The sequence below is a fragment of the Triturus cristatus genome, chromosome 7 (assembly GCF_964204655.1).
Source record: "Triturus cristatus chromosome 7, aTriCri1.1, whole genome shotgun sequence".
NCBI classification, from domain to species: Eukaryota; Metazoa; Chordata; class Amphibia; order Caudata; family Salamandridae; genus Triturus; species Triturus cristatus.
In genome coordinates, this window is record NC_140590.1 from 1,273,915,867 (window position 1) to 1,273,936,649 (window position 20,783).

A 20,783-nucleotide genomic window follows, 5' to 3' on the forward strand; every position below is an offset into this window, starting at 1 on the left:
TCGTTAAGAAGAGTTAGTGAACTCCAGGCACTAACCGTTCAAGAGCCATTCATACAGGTTCACGCAAACAGAGTTGTACTACGTACCAACCCCAAATTCATGCCTAAAGTAATATCGCAGTTCCACATGAATCAGACTATTGACCTGCCCGTTTTCTTTCCAAATCCACAAAATGTCGCAGAGAGAATGCTCCATACACTAGATGTAAAGAGGGCCCTCATGTATTATATAGATAGAACAAAGGATTTTAGGAAAACAAAAGAACTTTTCGTTGCGTTTTCTCCACAACACAAGGGCAACGCCATTTCCAAAGCAGAGATAGCCAGATGGATCGTTAAATGTATTCAAATTTGCTATCAAAAAGCTAAACGCACATTAACGATTCCCCCACGAGCCCACTCAACACGAAAGTTACGGGCGTCCATGGCTTTCCTAGGAAACATTCCTTTGCAGGAAATATGTAGAGCAGCCACATGGTCCACTATACATACATTTACCAAACACTACTGTGTAGATGTACACTCAAAACAGCAGGCAGCTGTAGGACAGGCTGTTCTCAAAACTCTTTTTCAGACTGCTGCAGCTGGCACGGGCAGCCGCCGCTAATGGAGGTACTGCTATATAATCTATGCACAGATATGAATTCAGCAGCCCACATGCCTCGAACTGAATATGCTACTTACCAGTATGCATCTGTTCTTGGCATGTAGGGCTGCTGACATTCATATCGCCCTCCCTCCTCCCCGGCGCCTGTAGCGGCTGCAGCACTCAGAATTTCTTTATAGCATGGTCATCACTTACTGTATCTACTCCATGACTGCCACAATGGCGAAAAACAATCTAAGGATGGAGAGGATGCCCATGCGCACTGTAGTCCAGGGGAGGAGCCACCTATCTCGTGATACTTCGAAGACTCTTCCAGGACAACAATGTGCAATCATCCGGACCCAACACTAGGCGGCGATCTATGCACAGATATGAATGTCAGCAGCCCTACATGCCAAGAACAGATGCATACTGGTAAGTAGGATATTCAATAGGCACTGCGCAAGTCACTTGCGGCGCAAATAATGCCACATGGAGCCGAACACCACCACCTGGCATGCAGGGGTACTGATCACAAAACATTTCCAGATCCAGTCTGACACTTGGGGATAATTGTAAGGTAAGGAATCTGTGGCTATATAGCTTCTAACAGTTACTGCGTTACCGAAGTTAAGTAACTTGTATGTTGTGCTGTCTGAAAGGCCTGACAAACCTGTTTCTCCACCACCACATTTGTCATGCTTCAGTGTGTCCTTAATTTGGCTTTATTTATTTTTTTGGTTGGGAACTCTGTTTGAGCCTCCTCGCAGTTGCCGGACGAGGCTTGTAAATATCAATATTGTTTTCAAATGTCATAACTTTAGTGAGGCGGGCCAGTGAATTGGAGGAATGCAGTGCCTGCCTTCCCTTCTCTCCTTTCTTTTTTTCTAAGTTGGTACTTCAAACCAGAGCTGCTTTCCTCCCCAAGATACCCTTTAATTTTTTTACCCCTGTAAGGAAACATGCGTTTTGCAGGTTTGACCCCATTTTGATTAGGTACTGGTCCAAAGGCTCTGAAATACCATGAGCTCTGCTAAATAGGACTCAGTGCATGTGCTCTGACCCTTAAAATGGTTTGTCTAATTGGCTTGCCCCCAATTGGCATAGTCTGACTTGCTTGTATGTCCCTAGTATATGGTACTAGGGGTACCCAGGGCCCATAAGTTAGTGTCCCCCAGGGACTGTAGGGGACTGTAGAACTTGCTGAGCCACCATGAGTGAAACAAGGTAAAACATGGCTCCCAGCCTTCCACTGCAGACTAGAAGGGCCATTTGTGAGAAAGTGCCCCTTTTCTTGCATGGTATGCCCCAACTTTTTGCAGAATTGCTGATATTCTTTGACTGTGTATGCCCAGGGCTCCTGCTAATCAGGTACCCAGGGCCTTTGTTCCTTCCCTAAAAACTGCATTGAAGCCTAAACCCAATTGGCATCTCTGGCCACATGTCAGCCCCTGGTAAATGGTACCACAAGTACCCAGGGCACTGTGACCAGAGAAGGCCTCTAAGGGCTGCAACGCTTATTGTGCCACCCTTAGAGGTCCTCTATCCTGACACTCACACACTGACTTTGCAGGCTGCGTGTCGTGGTGCAGAACAAAGTGAATAGTCGACATGGCACACATCCCTGTGTTCCATGCCCACAAACCACTGCCCTGGCATACATCAGTGACCCCCTCTAGCTGGGTGCCCTATGCCAGTGGTGAGGGTACAGGTGCATGAGCCCTGTACCCCTACAGTTTCCAAGTCCATTCCTGGGCACTGTTAAGTGCAGTGCTGCCATTAAGAGAATATGGTGCTGGGAGTTTGTCATTACGAAGTCCACAACACCATAATGGCTACACTGAAGACTGGGAAGTTTGGTATCAAACTTCTCAGCACATTAAACCCACACTGATGCCAGTGTGGGATTTATTGTAAAATGCACAACAGAGGGCATCTTAGAGATGCCCCCTAAAACTCTACCAACTTCTCATGACCTGACTGAGTGGCTGCTTAGGCTGCCACCACTAGACCTGTTTCTGAACCCCTGAGTCGAGAGCCTGCTGCTCTCTGGGGCCTGAAACAATACACATCCTGGGACGAGGTGCCAAGCCTCCTCCCCCAGGATGGGCAGGGTTCACCAAGGGGAAGCTTCAAAGGCATGCCACCTTTGTGAGCCTCCCCAAACCATTTTCTGCTTTCAGCAACTGGTCCCCACTGGTTCTACACCCCACCCACTTCGAGCAGTAGAACCGGTGGGAAAAACAAGTGAGGGAAAGAGGTGCGCCCACCTCTGCCAACTCCACCCCTCAGGTGGGGGAGGCGAGGTGAAGCACAACTCTGAGTCCCCCGCCATCTTGAGGATGGGGGGGATCTAGCCAACCAGGGAAGGCTCCTGCTCCCCTCCCACTGGAGGGTGGCACAATTGGGGGTGTACCAACCCCAGGGAAGGGACCCATTGGTCCCTGCCCTTACCTACCTTTAACACCCCTAAATCTAGTATTTATAGGGCACCCTGAACTTTGCTTCCTCAGATCCAGCCTGACAACAAGAAGAAAAGAAGGATCAAACAGCCGTGCATCCAGCTAACAAGAGGACGACTCCCACCGACTTTGCTCCAGCCCTACCGGCCTGTCTCCCCTCGGACCTGCTCTTGCGTAATTCCGGTGTGTCCTGCAGCCAGCAACCTTGAAAACCCCGGAGGATCTGCCTGCCTTCACTTCCAAGACTGCTTCTCCTGTGAACACCGGATTTGTTCAAACTTAAGCTTCTGGCCGGATACCACAAATCCAGCCCACTCTGCACCCGCCGCACCTGGCCCGAGTTTGAGTAAAAAAACACAACGAGGAGGTCCCCCCGAGATCCGGCGACCCCTGACCTGCCTCAAACCTCCAGCCGACCCCTGCAGCCTAAATCCAGAAGGCCCCCCTGACCGCGACCCGGAGCTGGTAAAAAGATCCGACCCCCAAAAGGCACCCCTGCACCCGATGCCCCACGGGCTTGTGTCCCCAAACCAACGGTGCCTAACCAACCCTTAACTTCCCAACTTACCTCTCAAAGTGGTGGTTGCACGTCCTTCGTCTCCCTGCCTGCAGGGCTTTTGCAAACCGGAGCTTCTCCATTGAAAACAGGGCACCCAACCTCAAAACAGCACCCTGCACCCGGCCGCCCTAGTGCCGCTGAGGGTGCACCTTTGGTGCTAATTTGGTTCCCTCTTTGCCCTGACCTAAACCCTAGGAGCTTTGCTCCCACAGCTGTGTGACCTGCTTGCCAGCAGCCACCAACCAGAGGCCCCCTATCCTCTATAGGATAATATTGGTCCTCAACTCTCTGCACCTGGCCACCCTAGTGCCGTTGAGGGTGATACAAAAGTGCATCACTGACCCTGGGGGGACCCAGGAGTCTAACCCCAGAACCTTAACTGCCTCAAACTATTACTTACCTGTGAACCGATAACCTGTTTTTCCTCCATAGGATAACATTGACAATTTTCGTCCAAAAAGTTTCCAAGTGTGGAGTTCTGAAATCTAAAAATATTCTTTAAAAATCACACAAATAACCAAAACGTATTCACTCACCTGTAAGAAAAGTAACGTAAAAGTAACTTACCTGCAATTTCCTGAAAAAGCCTATTCATTTCAATGCACTGGTTTTCTTCCAAAAAACCACTAAGTGTGGAGTTTTGCATTCAAAAGATATTCTTTAAAAAGCCTGTGAATAGCCAAAATTTACTTACCTGTTTAAAGGAAATGTCCCAGTGCTGAATCTAGGTATCCAGCACTGAGTTCGAAAAGTAATGAGAAAAGTAACTTACCTGCAATTTACTGAAAAAGCCTACTCATTCCAATGTACTGTATTTGATAAGTGTTGCAACCTACTGCATTCCCTGTATATCAAACAAAGTACAATTTCCATTGCATTTTCAAACTGTTCTACAATCAGCAACTTATTCCTGTAAAGTATTTTATGCTTACCTGTGCCAGGCTTGCTGGGTTCTAAAATAAAACAGTATATTTTTTTATACAAAAACAATTGGCCTAAAGTTCAGTTCTTGAGTGTGTGAATTCATTTGCTTACTGAGTGTGTACATCAAATGCTTAACACTGTCCTCTGATACTGCCTTACTGCTCGACCACTCTACCACAAATAGAGTGTAAGGTTCTATCTAACTTTAACCTTTGCCTACCTCTGGGCTCACCTAGACTCTATACACACTATACCTCATTTTGGTATAGTATATATAGAACCAGTTTCCTACACTATTTAAAACTGCTAACTCAACTTTGCCATTTAAAGTAATGGCTAAGCCCAAATCTCTTTTTTTAATGTATACAAGTCACCCCTATAGCTGGCCTAGCAAGCCCTAAGGCAGGATGCTGTATGTTAGAAAGTGATGCATACTTTTACATGTTCCAGCAGTAAAAACCCTAAATTGTCGTTCTTACTGTGGAAAAGTTAGTAGCCCCTTTGGAATTACAAAGTTACAGACTGGCACCCCAACCCTCCTAACTTCTTAATGGGCCTAATAAGGTTGGTATCAAAAGAATCGGTGCATTAAATCTGATTTAATGGTTACATTGATTTTAATGTCACTGGTGGGCAAAGTGGAACTTTAGAATTTGCCACTTTAGTTGCCCAAGGTTTCCAGTGCCTGTGTACTGGTGTACACGGAGCTTGTCCTGCAGTCAGCTTTCTGCTCTCCTTGGGAGACGAGCTAACGACTCCCAGAAAAGTACACAATAGGGGCCTGCATGGGAAACAGGTGCTAAGTCCCTCCTGCAGGAAGCCACATGGGTGTTAGTCCAAAAGACAAGCTTCAGTGGTAAAGCCGCCTTTGAAGAGCAAATGGGGAACACTTGGGAGAGGGGATGCCTTATTATTTAGGTAGACAGGCTGGCACTGGGGACAGAATAGGAGGTGGCAGTTGTCAAATCGGTTTATTCAGGGGCGGGTAGTCTTTTGGTGGCCACACCTCTGGAGCGGGCTAAGGAGCTCTGAATGCTGAGAGTTGTCTCGCCATTTTGGGAGTGGGCAGAATGGTGCATCCTGGGTTAGCCGCATACCACACTTCTCAGGAAGGAGGGAACCTGGTAGCCCATTGGCTACCATCCTTATCCTACCCTGATGGCATTTTCTGAAGATAAATAGGGCACCTCTGTCACCCAGACTTCAGATTTCTATCAGCTCAGAAGAAGGATTACCCTGCTGCACTGGAGGAACCAGCCCAGCAAACAGAGGCTGCACCGACGACCACTGCACCTGCTGCATCTGGTGGATAGCAAAGAGAGGGACTGTGCCTGCCATGTCCAGCTCAATGAGAAGCCGACTGGCCTCCTGTTCGTAGCACAGGAACACAACAGCTGAAGAATCCTGCTGGGGTAAGGTGGTAGTCCAAAGTCTGCAAGCCGCTAATACCGCTGCAGTGCAGCGCTGAGGATCAAGACCCGACACGCAGAGTTGCACCAGAGTTCGCTGCGCCCAGCAGTGCTGTCAGAGGGTTGCTAGGATCCTCAGATGGAAACTTATCGACCCGGAAAGGATTGGTCTGTGACCGCGACAACGGGCGACAGTTAGTCCAGTGACGACTATGCTTCGGCTGGACCGTAGAGGACTTTGTGGAACATCGACCCTGACTGAGGAATCCCTGTAGGAAGACCTCTGTCAACCGCATTACATTTACAGCATCCGTAAAGCATCTTCAGCATCCTTCATCTCTTGCATTAGGACCACTCCATAGTAATCCATTGGGGTGCGGATAAAGTGCCTGGAACTGCTGAAGGACTGCTTCTCCTGTGAAGGTAGCTGTTCTTGAAGGTCTTGCTGGTCCTCCTGACTAGCTCCCTGACGGAATTGGTCACCTCCAAGTACTTCTAACAGACCGAATTGACACTTAACTAAATTTTCTTTGAAAAAGTTTACACAAGTGTCCAGTTTGTTGACTTTGTCACGGCTTGTTCGTGGTTGATTGAAATTGCATTGATTTACTATTGTTTATAAAATCTATCTCTGGAACCCTCCTGTGGATCTTTTTCGTTCAAGTGTCTAAATTAACATAAAAAAACAGTGTCTAAATTAACATTAAAAAAACAATCTATTTTTATAAATTGGTGTCTTATTTCTTGAGTGTTGTCGATTTCTTCAATTGTGTTGGTGCTGTTTAAATGCTTACACTTGTTCCTGTATGTAAGCCTTGCTTCTTACTACTACTGCTACCCAGGATTAAGCTGAGGGTTTGACAGACTACACCTGAGGGTCCAAAAGGGGTGGGTAAGTGTATTGCATAGTAGGTTGCACTACCACACCATCTAATACACCCCTTTTCCTCACATCCCTCCTCCACAACTCACCAAGAAAGAGAGAAGAGGTTGCACAGGTTTGCCGCAAAGAGGACGTCAGCTTTTAAGTTGACTGTACAAAGGCTTTAAGAAAGGATGACCAGGTTTATGTTGTCAATAATAAAAGAAAGCTGTACAAAGAGAACCCCATCTAGTGGGAGCATTTTGCACGTCAAGATGTGCAGGTAAATCGGTGTAGGTGAATATAAGGTCTGCAATGTAAATTGGCTGGGTGGTGCGTGCTGAGCAGGCAATTGGACAAATAGAGCATGCATAATCTTGACGTTGGCACTTACACACGCTAGAGATCTTGCCATTTGTCAGGGGTGAAGGGTGAAATACTTCAAAACCATGCTGCTTTTTCCAGAAAAAATATATATAACATTGGTGTCTGAGACTGATTCCTCTTACACCACAACTTAGTATGTAGGGTCCTATCATTTGGTTGCTGCTGAGAAGTCGTGTGTACAGGTAACTTTTTACCTGACACCAAGGCCAGCTGTGTAAAGCTGTGTTTATTCCAGAGCACTTGAATGTGACCGCATTGGCACACCTTTCTTTTCTTGGTTCCCTTTTTGAAGTATCTGTTGAAATTTGAGTTTTCTTGTCTCCTCAACCCTGCTCCTTCTGGCTCACAGGCAAAGGCTGCATTAGCAGAGGAGAAAAAGTTCCAGCAGCACATCCTGGGGCAGCAGAAGAAGGAGCTCACCGGCCTGCTGGAGTCCCAGAAACGCCAGTACAAGCTGCGCAAGGAACAGCTAAAAGAGGTAATCATTAAAAGGAACCAGGGTGCCTAAGGAGCTTGTGTGGCTGGGTGACTTTTTGTTTAGGTCACTAGTGCAGCAGCATATGTTCTGAAAACTTTGCACTGGAGCACAGACGGTACCTTACACCTTGCTCTGAGCCCAGTCTTCAATTGCTGTTGTACATTGATTTTAATTGGATTACTCAATAGTATTTTTTTATTTTAATTCTATTTTTGCAATGTTACATAACGCTGGTGCCCTGTGCTATATTATTCAGGATAGTTCTACAGCCCTCTTAAAGCAGTTTTGGATTTCCATGACCCCTAAAATAAATGCCATTAAAATACAAATACTTTCCCTAATGACTCCTACTAGTCCAGAGTGTTTACCCTGTAGTCCATACAGCACTCCACACACCTTGTCCCTAAGCTTTGGCTCCCAACTTTTGTAGCTCTTACCACACCCCTAGCTCTTCCGCTACCTGCACTTAGGATGGATAGTGCTACCTGAAATTCGTCACCTTTTAACTCCTCACCATCTGAATCTTTTAAGGCCTCAGACTATCCGTCACTGATTGTGAAGTCACATCCCTCTTCTCAAGAGTCCATTGTATGTTGTGCTTTATGGTACGGAACGCTGGGCCCTCTTTTGTAGTTGAAATCTGTTTTATTTTGTACAAGAACGGATAGGCTGATAAGGTGAAATTAACCTACTGCATTCATGTTCGCTACTGCTGATCTAATCTGGTATTGCTATGTTCGAGGCATATGAGCTGCAGATCACACACTTAGGATAGTAGATCGCCATCTGGTGTTGGGCTCGGATGCTTGCAGGTTGTTGTTGTCTTCGGAAGAAGTCTTTGGTCACGAGTTAGGTGACTCCTCCCTTGGACTACAGTGCGCATGGGCATCCACTCCATCCTCAGATTGTTTTTTTCCACCATTGGGTTCGGATGTAACTTTTCCACTCCGGTTGAAAATCTAAAATACAAGCTTTTCGAAGCGAAAAAAACTTCTAACTACACCGAAGCACCTTCACTCGACATCAAATTAATAGGCTCGATTCCGGACGTCGACGCGGGCGGTTGGGCCTATCCACGCCGTGAGGCCTACGGCTCATGGAAAGGACGCCGTTTAAAAAATGTCCCCAGTGTGGAGCAAAATTTCCGCACAGTGACCATCGCAAAGTCTGCAACCTGTGCCTATCACCGGAACACGACGAAGCCAGCTGTCCAGCCTGCGCATCATTTCGATCTAAAAAGACCATTCGGGATCGAAGAGCTAGACGCCATATCATGGCACACAAACCAGCCCCGGAACCAGAAAACATCTTTGAGGGTCCCGATGTCCCGGAGGAAGATTCCGAGGAACTTCAAATCATCTCAGAAGCAGACGACCCCATTTCTCCTGGGCAACCCGTGAGTACCACTGCCCCTGCCCCAACCCCTCCAAAACTAAAGGCATTGGTCAAGACTTTGCCAGCTGGCCTCAGTCAAGACCGAAAACACCCTTCAGAAGCCCCGCCTCCGAGCTCGGCTCCGAAGAAGCATAAGCCTTCCGGTGGCTCGGGTCCGAGCAAGCCGCATGTAATTGTACCTTCGGCACCGAAGACAAAAGACCCCTCGGCACCGAAAACATCGAGGCCCATAGATAAACCGGCACCGAAACTTCCCAAGCCTAAAGACTTAACTTTGGCACCGAAACCTTTATCGGCACCGAAAACTTCATCGGCACCGAAAACTTCATCGGCACCAAAACCACTGGCTAAGGACTATAATACACCTCCTAAAGCCAAAGACTCGACCGATCAACCAAAACCTCGATCGGAACTGAAAAACTCGGCGCCAAAATTTGTTCCTGAAGAACAAGAACTTTTCCATCCAGATCCAACACAAAAAAGGATCTATATTAATCCAAAGACTGGACATGTCACTGCAGTGCCATGTAAGAAACGGAAACTGGACACAACACCTGCCCCAGTTCCTATAACAAAGAAGGACTCTGCAACATCACCTATTCCTCCTTCCTCTCCCATACGACCTTCTACCCCACCCCCTCTGCCTACACCACCCTTACCTCTACCATCTCCATCACATACACCACCTCCACAAGATGATGATGATGACCTAGGGAGGGGGTGATCCTGGTGATCCTAATGATCCGTTCACGGATCCAGATACCGCACCATTGGACGATTGGGCATACCCTCTACCAGATATGCCTGACCCTACACCATATCCCTCCAAACCATCACCTCCAGATGACCACCTGGGGTTTGGTCAACTAGTAAGCAGGGCAGCACTTTACCATGGCGTCACCATGCACTGCGATGCATCCGAGGAAGATTTCCTCTTAGACACTTTTGAACAGTCTCAGAAAATAGTACAAATTCTACCTATGATTAAAGGTGTTACAAAACACGCCACAGAAGTATTTAAAGACCCGTCCGTGCCAGGGTGCTTAATCCAAGAATTGAGAAAAAATATAGACCTGCCCCAGAAGATCCTTGTTACATCAAAGGACGGCTCCCTCTGGATTTTTTGGTCGTTTCCAACGCAAGGAAACACGCCAACTCCCAAACCACAGGACATACACCACCCCCTAACAAAGAATCTAAACTATTAGAAGCCTCGGGCAAACGTGTAGCAGCACAAGCTGCTAATCATTGGCGTATTGCCAACACCCAAGCCCTACTAGCACGCTATGATAGGGCTCACTACGATCAGTTGGAGAATCTGCTACAACACCTGCCAGACCAAAACAAGACCCAGGCAAATGACCTTATACAAGAGGGAAAACTCATCTCAAATGCGTCAATTAAATGCGCACTTGACGCCGCAGACACCGCCTCTAGAGCAATAAACACAAGTGTACTCCTCAAACGCCATGCCTGGCTACGCATTTCAGGCTTTAAGCCAGAAGTACAAAGTACCATACTCAGCCAACCATTTAACCAAGAATAGCTTTTTGGGCCAGCAGTAGATACTGCACTCGAAAAAATGAAAAAAGACACTGAGACCATGGGAGCATTGCAGTCTCCACAACCACGCGGCTCCTTTCGGTGCTCCTTCTACAGAGGAGCCTCCAAAAATATGGGAGCAGACACCTCCTCTACCTTCAAAACCTCTCTACAGACATCCCCCAGTAGAGGATATTTTAGAGGAGGATATAGAGGAAACAACACCAAGGGACGTGGTCGAGGCAATACCAACACTCGTACCTCCCCCGCCACAAAACAGTAACTTTCCTCCACTCCCCCCAGACCATTCCACTCCAGTCGGGGGAAGACTCACACCATTCCTACCTGTCTAGAACTCCATCACAACAGACAAGTGGGTAAGACAAATTATCCAGTATGGTTACTGCCTGGAACTCACCACTACCCCCCCACACATACCACCCAAGCAGCATTCCACGTCACCAGACCATCTTGCGCTCCTCAAACAAGAGGTTCTCGCATTGCATCAAAAACACGCAATAGAACCAGTTCCCTTACAACATCAGGGTACAGGGGTATACTCACTGTACTTCCTAATCCCCAAAAAGGACGGGACTCTAAGACAAATACTCGACCTCAGACCCCTAAATCTGTATATAAACTCCGATCATTTCCATATGATCACTTTTCAACAAGTGCTCCCACTACTACAAGGCGATTTCCTTGCCACACTAGATCTCAAGGACGCTTATTTTCACATTCCCATACATCCTGCTCACAGGAAGTACCTAAGGTTTGTGGTGGACGGACAACACTATCAGTTTACAGTCCTTCCATTCGGGGTGACAACTGCGCCCAGAGTATTCACCAAATGTCTAGCAGTGGTAGCAGCGCATCTCAGAAGACAACAAATTCATGTCTTCCCGTATCTAGCTGACTGGCTAATAAAAGCCAAGTCATTCAACAAATGTGTTCTACACACTCACCAAACTATTCAACTCTTACACAGCTTGGGATTCACAATAAACTATCCCAAATCTCATCTCCAACCCTCCCACATACATCAATATCTGGGAGCCACAATAAATACCTCCAAAGCCCTAGCATATCCCAGCCCAGCCAGGACAGCCAATATACAAGCTCTGATCGCAAAATTTCAAACCCAACACTCCCTTCCAGCAAGAGTGTTCATGCAACTCATAGGCATGATGGCGTCATGCATCTTCATTGTGCCTTATGCAAGACTACAAATGCGTCCCTTGCAAGAGTGTCTAGCACGTCAGTGGAATCAGGCTCTCGGACGACTAACAGATCTGGTGTTGGTGGACAGCCGCTCACATCGCTCTCTAAAATGGTGTAACACAATAAACCTGTCCAAAGGGCAGCCGTTCCTCGAGCCTCTTCCACAAATAGTGCTAACAACGGACGCATCACTCACGGGATGGGAGTCCATCTCCTAGGACACACCACTCAGGGCAAATGGACCACTCAACTGAAAGTGCTCCATATCAATTACCTGGAACTACTGGCAATATTCCTAGCACTAAAATCATTCCAAATACATCTCCAGAACAAAACTGTCCTCATCCGTACGGACAGCATGACAGCCATGTATTATATACAAAAACAAGGAGGCACACATTCTCTCCAGCTGTCCCAGCTCGCACAGAACATTTGGAGATGGGCCGTTCCCCAGAACATATACCTACTTGCAGAACACCTTCCAGGGGTTCACAATCAGATTGCCCACCTGTTAAGTCGACAGACTCAACAGATCCACGAATGGGATTTACATCCACAAGTCCTACTCCCCTTTTTCCAACAATGGGGCCAACCAGACATAGATCTGTTCGCCACACATGAAAACGCAAAATGCCCAATCTTCGCCGCCAGGTTTCCCCACCCACAGTCGAAGGGCAATGCGATATGGATGAACTGGTCAGGCAGATTTGCGTACGCTTTTCCGCCTCTCCCACTCATTCCACTCGTGGTACGCAAGCTACGGCAACAGTCTCTCAAACTGATCCTAGTAGCTCCCACATGGGCACGCCAGCCCTGGTTCACAACGCTGCTGGAACTCTCTCTAGTTCCACACCAAAAACTGCACCTCTCCCCGTCCTTATTAACCCAGAACCATGGAGAAATCAGACACCCAGATCCAGGTCAACTGAATCTAGCGATCTGGCTCTTGAAGTCCTAGAGTCCGGTTACCTCAACCTACCACCAGACTGCATGAATATTATAAAAGAGGCCAGACGACCTACCACTAGAGCCTGCTACGCTGCAAAATGGAAAAGATTTGCCATTTACTGCACTAACAATGATATACGCCCACTGGATGCATCCATCCAGAACATCATTTGCTACTTATTACACTTGCAAAGATGTAATTTAGTGTACTCATCCATACGTCTCCACCTAGCAGCATTAGCAGCCTACTTACAAAATCAACAACACCTGCGATTAAAGCCTTCATGGAAGGCCTTAAGAGAATTATTCCCCCTAGATTACCACCCTCCCCAGTGTGGAATCTTAACATTGTTCTTACAAGGATCAGGGGACCCCCATTTGAACCTTTGTATAAATGCGAACTACAGTTCCTCACATGGAAAGTGGCTTTCCTTATTGCTATAACATCCCTTAGAAGGGTAAGTGAAATCCAGGCTGTAACCATACAAGAACCATTCCTACAATTACACCGCAGCAAAGTGGTTCTTAGAACAAATCCGAAATTCCTGCCAAAAGTCATATCTCCGTTCCATCTTAACCAATCAGTTGAGCTACCAGTGTTCTTCCCAAATCCTGACTCGGTAGCTGAAAGAGCTCTTCATACCTTAGACGTTAAAAGAGCCCTGCTTTACTACATTGACAGAACCAAATCATTCCACAAAACCAAACAATTGTTTGTTGCTTTCTCTCCGCCACATAAAGGCAACCCCATTTCCAAATCCGGGATAGCCAGGTGGATAGTTAAATGTATCCAAATATGCTACCACAAGGCTAAACGCACACTATCGGTTCCCCCTAGAGAGCATTCCACACGCAAAATAGGGGCTTCCATGGCATTCTTAGGAAACATTCCCTTAGAAGATATTTGTAAGGCAGCCACATGGTCTACAACACACACCTTCACTAAACACTACTGTGTTGACGTGCAAGCAAAACAACAAGCTTCTGTAGGTCAGGCTGTCCTTAAAACCTTATTCCAAACTGCTGCAACCGATACAGGGGAGACACTGCTATATAGTCTATCCTAAGTGTGTGATCTGCAGCTCATATGCCTCGAACGGAATATGCTACTTACCAGTATGCATCTGTTCTTGGCATGTAGAGCTGCAGAGCCACACACGCCCACCCACCTCCCCGGGACCTGTATCTGTTCCAGCATCGTCTTACTTACACATTACACATGGACATCTCTCTCTTTTTACAAACTCCATCATTTCCCATCATGGCGAAAAACAATCTGAGGATGGAGTGGATGCACTGTAGTCCAAGGGAGGAGTCACCTAACTCGTGACCAAAGACTTCTTCCGAAGACAACAGCCTGCAAGCATCCAAGCCAACACCAGATGGCGATCTACTATCCTAAGTGTGTGGCTCTGCAGCTCTACATGCCAAGAACAGATGCATACTGGTAAGTAGCATATTCCTTTCTGTGAAATGGCAATTAAACAATTATTATTATTATTTTTTTTTAAAGAAAGGATAGGCTGATACAAGCAATTGAACATAGCCCGGGTCGAGTCCCAGATATGCGGAGTGTCGGGCCACAATTGTACAGCCAAGGTCATTTTAGAAATTGTAAAGCCAAAACACTCCAATTTCCCCTCCATCTCTCCCCTTTCCCGTACTCGCACCGTAGGGAATGTATGCATTTCACTTGTGATGAACTGGGATGTTAGGTGGCCCTGCCAGGTGAAGGGTGTCCCCTTTGCCTTCATGCAGCCTGTGTGGATCCTGTGCGTGTCTGAACCTATTCCGTGAGTAGTAGTCATAGTACTTTTAGATATCCGGGGCAGGTCAGTTCATTGAACTCTGCGGAGAGGAGATCGATAAAGGGAGCCTATTTACCTGCATATGACTCCTGATTTTGAGTAGTGGAGAGTGTGATCCTCTCCACACCTAGTTTGCGCCACATCCTGTGCAGCCAGGTGGTGTGTTTCTGTGGGAATCCTATCCTTCACTGTGTGAAGGGATTGTTTGTTGACAGGCCTCTAGTGCCATGGTGATGTGGCAGCCCTACCTTGATTTTATTATCCAAATATGACATATGCTGGAAAGCGTGGAGTTGAGTGCCCAGGTATTCTTAAGCCGTTTAAGATCTCCTCCCAGTATCTGGTCAATTTCAGGCACGTCCACAGTAGGTGCAGTAGGTTGCCTGTTGCTCCTCACCCCAGCCAGCAAGTGTCACTACGGACTAGGTCCCATTTATACATTCTAACTGAGGTGATGTACCAAAAAGCAAGTATCTTAGTGGTTGTTTCTACGCTATATGCATTACATGCTCTGTGTCGAGCTCAATAATATATATCCTCCCATTCCTAGGGGTATCATGGGTCGCCCTATTTCCTGTTCCCACCCTCTCCGTCCAGGGGTGTTCTGTTCAGGTGAGGGCACATTAGCAGATCATATAGTGTAATGATGTGCTTATCTCCCTCGTTTAGAAGTAGCCATTTCTCAAAGGAGGTGAGAAGTCACTGAATGCCCGGTCTCTCAGGTAAATGCGCAACTCAGTGTCGGACCTGGAGATAACTGAGCCATTCTGTTTCCGGGGGCCTTAGTCTTCCTTACCCGTGTCAAAGGAGATTATCCCTTTTGTGTTGTATAGTTGGCCAATGCTTGCAAGCCCCCATCTTCCTGTCAGTTCATGTAGGCTGTCGGTTGCAATCCCCTGCAAACCGTATCCTATCACATACCATCAAGGAGGCTCGTAGTATGACAGGGAGTAGGGGGGTATTATAGACCTTTCCGTGCTTCGGCTGGAGCGGGGGGGGGGGGGGGGGGGTTGTCTCACCATGTCCATGAAACACCAATAGTTCTGAGATTTGGGTGGCTCCATACCACAATGTATAGCAGTTGCGCGGCCTGATCGTATTGGACAAGGTTGGAGACTCCTAAGTTGGGAACGCTTGTGTTCTCAGTGTAGGATCGTGTTTGTTATCTACGTCTGTTACAGTGAGAGAATTATCCCATTGTATTCAACGTTTGTTCTGGGGATACAACTATTATGTGTTTCCCATGTGCTAGTGTGTTCTCTCTCTCTCTCTCTCTCTCTCTCTCTCTCTCTCTCTCTCTCTCTCTCTCTCTCTCTCTCTCTCTCTCTCTCTTCCTCTCTCTTCCTCTCTCTCTCTCTTCCTCTCTCTCTCTCTCTTCCTCTCTCTCTCTCTCTTCCTCTCTCTCTCTCTTCCTCTTTCTCTCTCTCTTCCTCTCTCTCTCTCTCTCTTCCTCTCTCTCTCTCTCTTCCTCTTCCTCTCCCCCTCTCCCTCCCCCCTCTCTCCTGCTGTCAGTATTTTTTCTGTGGCCGCAAATTGCATTTCAGCTTTTGTGTATAAATGTGCTTTGTATGCAATTTGGACTGTCTCACCTTAATTGAAAGTGATGTATGTATATCCTGATATAGCCGGGACCAGCCGGATCACCAAGTTGATATTCACACGTGTGCAAATGTTTTGACATGTCAGCCTGAACAGAGAACATCTGTATGTTCCTATGTCCACTGATGTGCTGTGAAATCACATCTGATTAAGTCGTTGAAGGGCTTTACTCTTTCTGAGTAATCCAGAATGTATGTTCTGCCAAAATTTAGAAATCCTGAAATGGATTGTAAACCCTTCAAGGTCTTCGGAGGTTGGAGCAGCGCTCACTTTAAAAAAAAATTAAAATGTTGGCTGCCAGGCTCGTGCCTTCACTTGATAGCTCATATCCCAAAAATAGAACATTGAGATGTAGCCCAAGTTGGCGAAACCCACAATTATGATGTTCACCCTGCACAAGTGTTCAAGTAATTCATCGTCTGTCCGATAGATGTCATCTACATAGGACACTGCCTCCTCGTCGCATGTTTGTAATTTTGACACTTTTGCAGAGAATAGCCCTGGGCTGTTCTTGTACCCTTGGGGCAAATGACAGAAGTGATGCTGAGTGCCGAGGGCAGAAAGTGCTGTCAAATATCTGCTTTCTGGAGCTATATTTTGGCAGAAGAATCCATTTGAGATATCCAATGTCGTTTTGTATTTCTTCCGCACAATGTTATTCATTAATGCGGAACTATGTGTGTTTTAAACTGCAAATGTTCGTGTGCTTGTGTTTAAATGTCGGTAATCTAAAACTAGACGATATGAGTTGTCAGGTTTCATTACGGGATACAAAGGATTGTTAATTTGAGAGGTACAAGTCTCAATCACACCTTGGTATTCAAGGTGGTCTAAGATTTCTTTGACATGTCTTTTTGCATTGTTTTTAATAGAATACTGTCTCTGTGGATTTTGAGGTAGTTTTTAATGGGATTTCGTCGTGATTAGACTCCTCGTCCAACCCTACATGGTTGCAGTATAATTCCAGCGCTAGTGCTAGTGCCCACTCCTGCACGTATGAATGTTTTAGAGATTCTGGAACGGGTCGGAGAAAGCGAGCAAAACGCCGATTTTACCCTTTTGGACAATCCATCACAAATTATGGTGGCCAATGTTTTTCTGCTAAAAGGATGTACTATCCAAAGTTAAGTTCTCCCAAAAGAGACCTTTAACTTTTCTTGAGATATCCCCCTCTATTTGGAGTGTAATTTCGTATAGTCAATGTGGGACACCAACTCTTGTATCAATGTTTCCTCCGTGATATGTTGATTCAATACTGCTGTCACCAGAAAATCCTTCAGGTTCTTACGAGCTATGGTTACTTCTGCCATGCTGTGTGGCATCGTCAGAGCCCGTTCAGAAGCTGAGTCCTCAGTAACCTGGGTATGTCTAATTTTCAAGCCAGTTACTTTCTGCTTTTTTAATTGAGGCTTTGCTTTAGGTTGTTGTTACTGCTTGATAATGTAATCTGAATTACGATGTGTTTCCCTTTTTGTCTTTGGTCGATCTTCTGTCTGTTCTGATCGCCCAACCCTTTCCGAGTTTTTTGATGAACCCTGAAAGGAACGAAATGAACATGTTTCAGTGTCCTGATACCGGCCAGGTTTCCTAATGTTATCACGATTCCTAAGGGTATACCTGTTTTCAGAGGACTCTCATTGGGGAGACCCACTCCTTGATCATGAATTCTTTTCTGTATTGTTATTTTCGGATTGTTTGTTATCCCAATTCTTTTTATAAGAGGGTGCTTTCTTTGAGTTGTCCTTTTCAGGACTACACGCCATTTGTGGTTTCCCTGGTTTGGCTCCCAAACTATCTCTACCTAATGCGGCATAGGTTTCTTCGATAAATTTTGGTAACTCTCGCTCCTTATTTATAGGAGCTAATTCCATTAGGCGGAGGTGTTAAGCCACTGCTGCTGCCCCCTTTTTTATGTTGCTCAGCATGATTGCAGAGACTTAGACAAAATTACCCATCAGTTTCATCACCCTGTCCAGGTCAGGTCCTGCCCCATACTCATTCAGTATCCGTTTCAGTACCTCTGGAATGACTGCTATGGAAGGGGTACTGTGTATTCTGATGTAAACGGCAGCAAAGATTGTTCCCCAAGTGGTAAAATCCTCAATCGAGGGAACCATCCCCATTGGCAAGCAAATTCTATGTTTTTCCTGCTGACCCGTATGGGGAAATACTGCTTCCAGCTGTGCAATTTTTTGTGCTATCCAGAACGGAATTTGGTCCTGTTTGGAGGCGATTGTCCCCATTACTGATTTGTGTGTCTGTGGGCTAATTGTAGGTGTGGTCTGATGTGGACCGACTGGAGCATTTCTCGCAGGTTTGACTGTTACTGTTCGCATGACAAACTGAACAATGTGTTTGTATAGCCAGACTATGTCTTTGTATATTAAACGGACTTCGAATGGTAGTGTATCTATCTCAGGATGTGGAGTGTAGTTTGCTGTGACCGACCAGGTCGCTCCTTTTATGCTGGACTGAGTCGTACAACAGATGTGTGTGGGAGGGGGTCTTTTAACCAGTTTCTGTGTTGCTGGTAAGTTAACAGTACTTCATTGTAATCGTATGGAATGCATTCTTCCAGTGGTGCAACTACAATGTATGTGTGAAACAATTTAGTCTGTTGCTCTGCTGTCGGAAACTGAACCTAAGAATATAATACCTCTGATCCGAACACCTCGTGTGCCTCAATCACAAAGGTAATACAGCCACCTGTTGCGGGTATGCAGTGTTCTAACAATTTTATAGTTACTGCATGTCTGCAGTTTTATGTAACGTTGAGACCGTTTGCAGATTCGTCTTCCACCGAACCACCACTTGTTTTGTCAGGCATTCGCAAAAGGAGAAGAATAAACGTTTTAGTAATTAAGGGTTTTTCACAATGTGGGAACCTTTTATCCTTGCAAGCTTGTTTAAACCTTCATCCAATACATAGGGCATATCTGCTCCGCTGAGGCGGATCTCCCTTCCCACTTCAGACGTCTCTGAAAAGTGTGAGCAGGGCTTTCTTAAAAAGCACGACTGAACTACTCTGATTTTAACTGTTAATATAAGAACCAAACAAACGTTGGTGATGCCATGTCATGTAGTTCCTAGGAATCCCCAGGACCTGCCCCTTTTTGGATGACCTAAACTGAGAGCTTGGTGTCCAAACCGCTTCAGGACACCCCAACAGGATACGTCAGCCATTAGACTACCACTCCCCTGTATCTTACAGTGGTGTAGGAAGTTTCTGGCAATCACTGAGCCTGACAACCCCAATTTTTCAGGGATCGTGGGAAACAGTACTTTTTGCTAAGTCACTCGTTCTTGCTTATTCTCAGAAAATACACAGGATGGCGATTAGGACATTTCAATCATTATTTATTGGTCCATCGTCAGTCTTGTGTAAAACATATTTGCTGCGACAATCGGGAGACGGAAGCATTCCAAAGAAATCGCAAGTACCAATATAGTAAACAGTAGATAGATTTCTACCATAGTATGTGTATGTGGATAGATCTATATGTATAAAGCCAAGTTCGAGGCATGTGGGCTGCTGAATTCATATCTGTGCATAGATCTCCGCCTAGTGTTGGGTCCGGATGTTTGCACGTTGTTGTCCTGGAAGAGTCTTCGAAGTATCCTGGGATAGGTGACTCCTCCCCTGGACTACAGTGTGCATGGGCATCCTCTCCATCCTCAGATTGTTTTTTTCCGCCATTGGGTTCGGATGTGCTTATCTTGACTCAAGTTAGGAAAACCTTTTTCTAGGCCAAAAGGCCTTTAGTTCGCGTCGGTACTGTTCCCGATCGGTATCGATAGTAACTTTTTCGCTTCCTACCCGACCATCGACCCATCATCGACGATGGAATCGAGGACACCATTCAAGCGGTGTCCGGTATGTAATGCGAAATATCCCCACATCGACGTCCATCCGGTGTGCAACAAATGCCTTTCACCGGATCACGACGAATCTACATGTATGGCCTGTGCCCGATTCCGATCCAAGAAGACTCTCCGGAATCGACGAGCAGCGAGACTCGAAGCGCAGCAAGCGGCACCGGCCCCGGCCGACATCTTCAGCGCTGAGACCGAAGATGTCGAACGTGGAGAACCTACCCTCCAGCCCCGTTTCTGAACACGACTCCGGCTCGGAAGACGTCGAAGAAAGCCTCTTTCGCAGAGATGAAGACGACACCGAGGTAGGAGACTACAATGAGGCCTTAGGGGCCGAAGAGAGTAGCTCCGGTGACGAGCAAGGCCTACCCGTACAGACTGAGGACATCCCAGTGCGCCAGTCTATGGCTCCGGTCGAGGGATCGCCTTCGGGCCTTACCCAAGACCTATCCCGCAGTTCTTCGGCCCCGCCTCGGACATTCAGCGGCAGCCATTAATACTCAAAACGGCTGGTTTCCCTTCTCCGAAACCGAAAGCTCTATTGGTTCAACCGAAACCGAAAGTACCGCTGGTCGGATCAAGGCCCACCACACCTTCGACGCCAGCAAAACCCATCGGCACCGAGCGCACCAAACGAGACTTCGGTGCCGAGCTTGCAACGGCCGACGTCGGCGTCGACATACGGAAGAAGACCTTCGGTGCCACCAAACCTACTCGGCTCTCGGCACCGA

General features: G+C 46.7%; 1 protein-coding gene across 4 annotated transcripts in view; it reads left to right on the top strand.

Moving 5' to 3' along the window:
* TAOK2 (TAO kinase 2) overlaps positions 1-20,783 on the top strand; it is an 867,950-nt gene that overhangs the window by 684,262 nt on the left and 162,905 nt on the right. For all 4 annotated transcript variants that reach the window (XM_085618801.1, XM_085618799.1, XM_085618802.1 and 1 more), the window contains exon 18: positions 7,538-7,666. In XM_085618801.1, the coding sequence (XP_085474927.1) occupies positions 7,538-7,666 (129 nt within the window). The remainder of the gene's footprint in view (positions 1-7,537; positions 7,667-20,783) is intronic.